Source organism: Pararge aegeria, chromosome 7, assembly GCF_905163445.1.
Source record: "Pararge aegeria chromosome 7, ilParAegt1.1, whole genome shotgun sequence".
NCBI classification, from domain to species: Eukaryota; Metazoa; Arthropoda; class Insecta; order Lepidoptera; family Nymphalidae; genus Pararge; species Pararge aegeria.
Window position 1 is genome coordinate 1,656,803 of NC_053186.1, and position 7,627 is coordinate 1,664,429.

Consider the following 7,627-nt stretch of genomic DNA (forward strand, 5'->3'; position numbering starts at 1 on the left):
GCCATATTTAACAGTTATTTTTTTAAAGGCGGAAATAAACGTCTTTCGTTGACTGTTTCTTTGCGTTTAATGTGAATCCTATGTATGATAACGTACAAACATTTTTGCGACGTTGTTTAGACGATAAACATAAGTATTCGCAGCACTCCCCCGTAATAAGTAAGTATCCCCCGATTATAACCCCTCCCAGGGGATTAAATAAACGTGTTCACCTGCTAAAGTAAGGGAACACGGAATACGTGAATTTTACCCCCGTTTATTATTACTATTGGATATTATTTCCACATGTGCGCCAGTGCTCTGAGAGTTGATAAAGCTGTGGGAGAAGGTAAAATTTTTATCCTTTCCCCGGGAAGATAATTGTCTCCTGCCCATGCTAGCTGTGTTACTAAAGTACGTAAACAGGGAATAGGAGAAGTTTTCCCCCGTTTATTATTACACATATATTATAAGGATATTTTTTCCACTTGTGCGCTAGTTTTCGCAGACTTGAAGTTTCGGGTGAAGATAAATTTTTATCATTTCCCAGGGGGGGATTTTATTATTTATTTATCTACTCAAACTCATATTTAAGTATTAAGATATGTATTAGTATATTTATTTTTTGTATTTATCAATAGTATTTTTTTATTTGTGTAGTCTGGTTTATGTATTAGTATGTAGATATTCGTATGTATGTACTAAATAGTGTACCCCACCTATTTGTTTTCTTTTTAGTTTTCCTAATCCTAAGGTTGCCTGGCAGAGATCGCTACTTAGCGGTAAGGCCGCCTTTTGTATCCTGCTTCATTCTTCATGTGTTTGTTCTTTTTTTTGTCTCGTTTTTCTGAGTGGTGTACAAATAAAGAGTATAAATAAAAATAAAAAAATTGTCTCCTACCCATGCTAGCCGTGCTGTGACGATATGAACAGATGATGGAGTAGGTAACTCTTCTTTTTACTGTGGTACTTAAAAAAATTATATTTCAGGTATAAAAGTCCTGCCGCTTCTCTTCCTCGTAAGCTGCGTAGCCCGCAGCGTCAGAGGGTCGTTCGAGGGCGTCGATCCGAATACGCTCTCATGTGATCCAAAAGGACAGGTAATATTTTTTTTGAACAATCACTCTTTTTCGCCCGCATACAACTTCTGATAAATTTTCCGTACTTACCACTTTACTTCATTTCGCTATTCTACACAGTATACCAGAATCCACTGCGTCGAATCGCCGGCCTGCGCTATTATTTCGTTTGCTAAGCTCTATAATATCGTAGCATGTCATGAAATAGCATATAACTAACGTCCAATTTTTAAATCGGACAGATATCTGAGTTTGGCGTGCTAAAACTCATAAAACTGGGTCTGGGTGTTTATCTGTATATTATAAGTAATTCTGTGTATTATATTCCTAGAAATATTCATCAGCTACATTAGTACCCATAACACAAGCTACGCTTACTTCGGGGCTAGATGGCGATATGTGTATTGTCGTAGTATATTTATTTATTTATATTTATCGTAGTATATTTACTCTTTTTTAAAATATGAGCAAGTAAGTAGTATAGAAAAAGTATTTAATAATAATTAAATGTCATTTGTTTTAACGGTGAAGGAAAACATCAGATTTAAGCCTGCATGCCTGAGAGATTTTTATAATGCTCTCAAAAGCATGTGAAGTCCACCATTCCGCACTATGCCAGAGTGGTGGACTATGGCCTAAGCATTTCTCATTCTGAGAGATGTGGGCCGGTGATGGGGTAACGATGATTATAGCCGAAGACTGTGCGTGACATATAAGTATTTATATATATTATTCATAAAAATATCATCAGTCTTCTTAGTACCCATAAAACAACAAACTGTGCTTACTTTGGGGTTAGATGGCCAGATGTGTCAGATGTGTCGTAGTTATTTATTTAAAAAATAATATACATATATATATATTTCTTGTGTGCGTGTGTATGTCACTGAACTCCTCCTGGACGGCTGGACCGATTTGAATGAATTTTTCGGTATGCGTTTGGGTGGCACGCTTGATGGTTTAGATTCGCAAATCAGCCCGAGAGATGGATGGATATTTATTTATATATATTATACTAGCGTACCCAGCCAGCTTCGCCGGGCTAGATTTTGCTTTATTTTATTTAAACAATAAACTTACATCATTAAATTTTTAATTTAAGTCTCATAATTAAATCATTTATTTCTCTCCGTATTCATTTTCTTCTATTCTTTTCTCGAGCGGGTGAAGATCATTATCTACACCCATGTACACCCAACAATAGAATACCATCATAGTAAATAAAAGCTGTGTTTGACAGTTCAAAAATAGGAGTGCTCCGATCGTCACCAAACTTTACAGGATTACTCGCCAGGTCAATCCGGAGATTCCCTGTAAGTTTCATTGAAATCGGTCCAGCCGTTTCGGAGCCTATACGGAACATACCCACACACTTTCTCTTTTATATATATAAGATAGATAGATAGATATGAGCCTTTTATATATTTTCCAGATTTTCCTCCTACTTCCACATTTTACCGACTGCACCAAATTCTTTATGTGCGCGCACGGAGAGGAGGTGCTTTTCTCCTGCCCCGGTGGTCTCTACTTCGATTTTGTAATTCAAGTAAGTACCTACCCCATATATTTTCTTCTCAAACATGAAAGAATGAATGAATGAATACATTTTTATTGTACACCACAGAGAAAATTTACAGAGATACAAATACAACAGCACAATAAGGTATAACGTACAATTTGGCGGCCTTATCGCTAAATAGCGACCTCTTCCAGGCAATCAAAGGCATACAAGAAAATGTTATAAGAAATAAGTAGGTGGTACAACAAACATAATTAAAAATTAGGATTTAAAACTAAATTAACATAAAAAAACATACATATATAACATAAATACATAATATATTCCATACATGTATACAAACATATAAACATACAAATACGCTACTATAAATACTTAATTAAAAAATAAATAAACATACTATTATATAACATGATTGGAAATTCGAGCATTATTATGATATAACTTCGAAGATAATGTATAGTTTTAGCTCATAGGTTGCGTTCTTTACAATGTCCATCTACTAAGTTCGCATTTCTAATGAAGAAAGCTAGTTCTGCCAACTGTGATATTTGCGGTGCGATGGATGATGTCCAGGAAGTACTGGTGGAATGTAGCAGATACAATTAGGAGCGACTAGATGTTATGCGGCGGTACAGTATCAACAGATTTGACGTGGGTGCTATATCGAGCCTTCTCTCTCAACCGACCACAGAAGGTTTAAGGTCTGTTGTTGAGATATTTTTGCGTAGCAATAACAGCTTGTATCTGTTACATTTCAAAATTCAAAAATTCTTAATTCATTTATTTCAAGTAGGCCTAATACAAGCACTTTTGAAACGTCAAGTCTGTCCGTGTGTAACTCTACCACCGGTTCGGATGGCAGATTCTACTGAGAAGAAGCCGGCAAGAAACGCAGCAGTTGCTCTTTTCCAACATCAAAAATTTACATTTTACATTTTAACATTCATTTTTCTATCTTGTGAGAGATGAAAGCGGAGCCGGATGCTTCCAAGCAACCTTGTCATTAAGAAACTCATCAATTGTATAATAACCTCGCTGTAATAAATGTGTTTTAACACATTCTTTAAACTTATGCACTGGTAGGTCCAAAATTACCTTAGGAATCAATTTCTCTTATAGTAGGTATTAATATAATAATTGATTTTATTGTTACCTAAGTAGTTACTTAAGGGATGATGGGGCTGGCATATCCGTGTTGGATAAAAGTCCCAAATAAATAAAGTTTAAAAAAAAAAAAATGATATAACCTATTTTTGTTTGTCACTTACTTACTTTTGTTTAACTTTTTGTGTTTTTATTATACTTTGTAGTGTTAATATCGGTGGTTATTTTGTAGTCAATGCTGTGCATACCTTTAAGTGTCTAGTCACACTGATTAGAAAATAATTTTCGTAATTTTCCTTTACTACGTATTGTGAACAAGATGGTGGTGTTATTTTAATAATTAAATAAACTTTCCTCGAGATAAATCGGTATTGCCATACTGGTCAAAAACATTCCGTTCCTTATAACAACTACTTCCGCCAAAGGTTGTCTGGGAGAGATCGCTTTAGCGATAAGAACGCCTTTGCACACCTAAACTATAGGTTAGAAGCAGACGTTACTTTGCGGAAATCCATAATATAATATGAAAGTTAAGCTTAATTAGCTATATTCCGCGAGAAGCAGGAGAATCTGTATGGTGTAATTTATAATTTCTTCAATCCTTATACTCCAATGTACCCTCTACTCACGTTACGCTCCGAAACCTGAGCATCCTCAGGACACCTAACTAGTCTATTATTTTTATTTATTGTATCTATTTTATTTATTTTTGTATTTTGTTTTTGTGTGTGCAATAAAGAATTTAATAATAATAATACGAAAATACCCTATACAAATATTAAATCAAAAGAAGCATTTTTATTTTTTCATACAAACTAATTCAAAACATTCTAAGTGTTTGATTATGACAACCCTATTGAAGATAGAAAAGACCGACACGCGCATAGTACCTACGCTACGCGACGCGTACCTAATAAAGTGACAGGATTCATATGATTTTGATTCATTTTACTCAAAACTATTAGGTCTCGGTTTCACAGTAGTACAAGTCTCAGAGACCGTACATAATGTACCTTTAAAGTCTGTGAAGTATTATTTCAGTTTTCATTTACATGTTGTATACTTGTCCCGATCTTACCTGACTTTATTTTTTTCAGACTTGCAACTGGCCCCAAGCAACCGACTGCATTCTCCGTAACCAGGAAAGTGATGAGGATATCGACAACGGATCTGGTGAGGACTTCCTGAGTGACAAGGCCGATTTACCTTACGATGGTGATGCTCACATCAATATTATATTTGGATACCAGCGGGTGCTGATACACCTTGTTGTTCTTTTGTCTGGCGTTCTAGTATGTTCTGGTCTGGTGGGAGGTTTTGGCCGTGGCTAGTTACCTCCCTACACGACAAAGACGTGGTGCTAAGCGTTTTAGTGTTCCGGTGCGATGTCGCGTGGAAACCAATTATGTTATTTTTCATGTCAAAGGCTACATGCATGCCAAATTTCATCCAAATCCGTTTATCCGTTTTTGCGTGATTGAGTAACAAACTTCCTCACTTTCACATTTATAATATTAGTAGGACTAGCTGTTAATTTATATGCTATAATACTATATACTATATATAACATATAGGTTAACGAAGAACATTTCTAACAATTTTTATTTTGTCCTAGCACTGGAGTCCTTATAAACGTGGCAGCACTTTATGTATCCCTAAGTCACTAATGCTTCATTCTTCATGTGTTTGTTCTTTTTTTGTCTCGTTTTTCTGAGTGGTGTACAAATAAAGAGTATAAATAAATAAATAAAGAGTATTCAGTGTCGCTAAGCCTTAAATGAGGTGTTAGCTGCTATCCACTGAGGAGTTCTGTCCTCCATCTCCAATTATATTCATTAGATCTACACGGAATTGGGGAAAAAATAAACAGATATTATAACCTCTATAGTACAAAAATAATTATATATTTCGGTTATCATTTGACGGAGTTATGGTGCAAAATCGTCATACACTTTGATCCTCTCTCCCAAAAGAACTAAACTTAATTTCGGGATAAAAAGTATTCTATGTTACTTCTAATACCTCTAAGTATATGATTATCGGTTAAGTAGTTTTTGCGTGAAAGCGTAACAAACAAACTTACATTGACATTTATAATATTAGTAGGGATTGGTAGGGAAGGAGGATAGTAGGATAAAATATATGATAAAATAAAAATCGCTATATTTGTGAGTTTACTCAGAATGCAACAAAATAGATCCGTCTTCCCGTATATGACGTTGAGGGTACGGAGTGCGCACGTCAGTGGCGCCTTCTTCAGTAGCCTTCTGCAGATGCCTCCGCCAAACCGGTCAACATATAATATACCTATGGCTATACATAAACAATATATCGGTAAACATGCGGTATTATTGCAGGTAGTATCAACAGCTTGACAGGTGACGGCGTGGCTAACAAGATCAGGCCGCTAAACATCGAGCAGCCTGGCAAATCGCCCAGTTACAACACCATGCTCAACTGCGTAAGGGCGGACGACGCGTCCAGACTTGTGCCTTACAAGTAAGTTAAAAATACAAAAGTCGCCAACTTGATTCTACTAGGATCTAAGCGTCAGATATAATAGGTAGAGACTTGCTTTTAATCAGCTTTTTATGCGGATAGAGCTGGAAGAAGAAGTGCTAAACTTTTTCTTCTGGCTTGTTTTACAATAACAAAATTAATTATTCGCTGAGAATATACCTTCCTATAGGTGAAGCGGTGATAGCCTAGTGGCTTGGGTTTCCCTTTCGGGGGAACGAGTTCAATCTCCGGCACGCCTCGATTTTTTCGAGGTTATGTGCATTTTTGAAGTTATACTACTTTTGGCGCGTTAGGAAGATTATGAGAGTAATTTTTTACGATGCGCGCGACCACCGTCACAAAAAACCTATCTAGCTAGCTAGCTATAAGGTTTGACAGTGTACACTTTCAATTGTCAAAGTCTGTGGGCAAATTGATTCATTTGTATAAATATCGCAAATTTTAATGTTGAGTGAAACTTGGCTGTCTGTTACTGAGGCTATTAGTATTCCAAATTTAATAATGTTTTTTATGTCAATTTCTTTAATTATGTAGAAATATTTTTTTTCTGATATTTACATAAACTTTATTTAACTAGATAATAAAACTTTCAATGTATCAAATACCTTTTTTCTATTGCTTGTGTAATTTTTCTACAAACGTAGAATAAGATAAAAGATAACATTTTGTAAAGATTTTTATCTTGTTACGCCAAAGAAGTATAACTTCTAACGCGTGTACATAAGTACTCACATGTTTTTTGTTTGATTCCAGAGGTGATTGCCAGCGATACTGGCATTGCGTGAGTGGCGTACCACAGACTGCGTACTGCTCAGATGGCCTGTACTTCAACGAGAAAACCCAGCAATGTGACTTCGAGGCAAACGTCAAATGTTCCGTCGCGCAAGAAGACGAGCTTAACGGAGAGTTCCTCATGACAAAGAAGAAATAGAACTGTAAAGATCTTCCGATGACTAAAGGCTCGTGGACGTTCATATTTAAGTGCAATAACTTGTGTCTTTAAGAGATTATATTTAAAATGTCCCCCGACTTGACCTAGAATGTTTTCTACGATGGGGCGTCGGTGACCTACTCTTTGAGACCATTCTAATGAGCCCAAACACGCTATATCTTTGGTCCGTTGATGAGGTGTTGAGGATCCCGCAGACTACATGATATTTCAGCATCAGCCCAATATAACCATATCTCGGAAAACCCCCCGAAGTAACGATCGACTAAAACACTCCTCTTTATGGGTCAGCTTAAAATTATGACATTCGATACAATTTGGAGTTTTGCAAACACTTGTACAAATCTTAATACAGCTCATGTCCGGTTTACTAAGAATATTGTTGTCATTTTTTTTGTTTGTAATATGAAAAATAAACGACTGAATTAAAAAACAAATATTGTGAGACAATCAAATGAAGAAAGAAAATAATAC

At 35.9% G+C, this 7,627-nt stretch overlaps 1 protein-coding gene across 1 annotated transcript; it reads left to right on the forward strand.

Moving 5' to 3' along the window:
• Window positions 1–965: 965 nt before the first annotated feature.
• LOC120625006 (peritrophin-1-like) lies at window positions 966–7,135 on the forward strand (the record flags this gene model as incomplete). The annotated part of the gene is made up of 5 exons (XM_039891916.1): window positions 966–1,079; window positions 2,491–2,604; window positions 4,782–4,899; window positions 6,042–6,183; window positions 6,958–7,135. Coding segments are annotated over 5 exons (666 nt in total), but the record flags the coding sequence as incomplete, so codon positions are not given.
• Window positions 7,136–7,627: the final 492 nt, after the last annotated feature.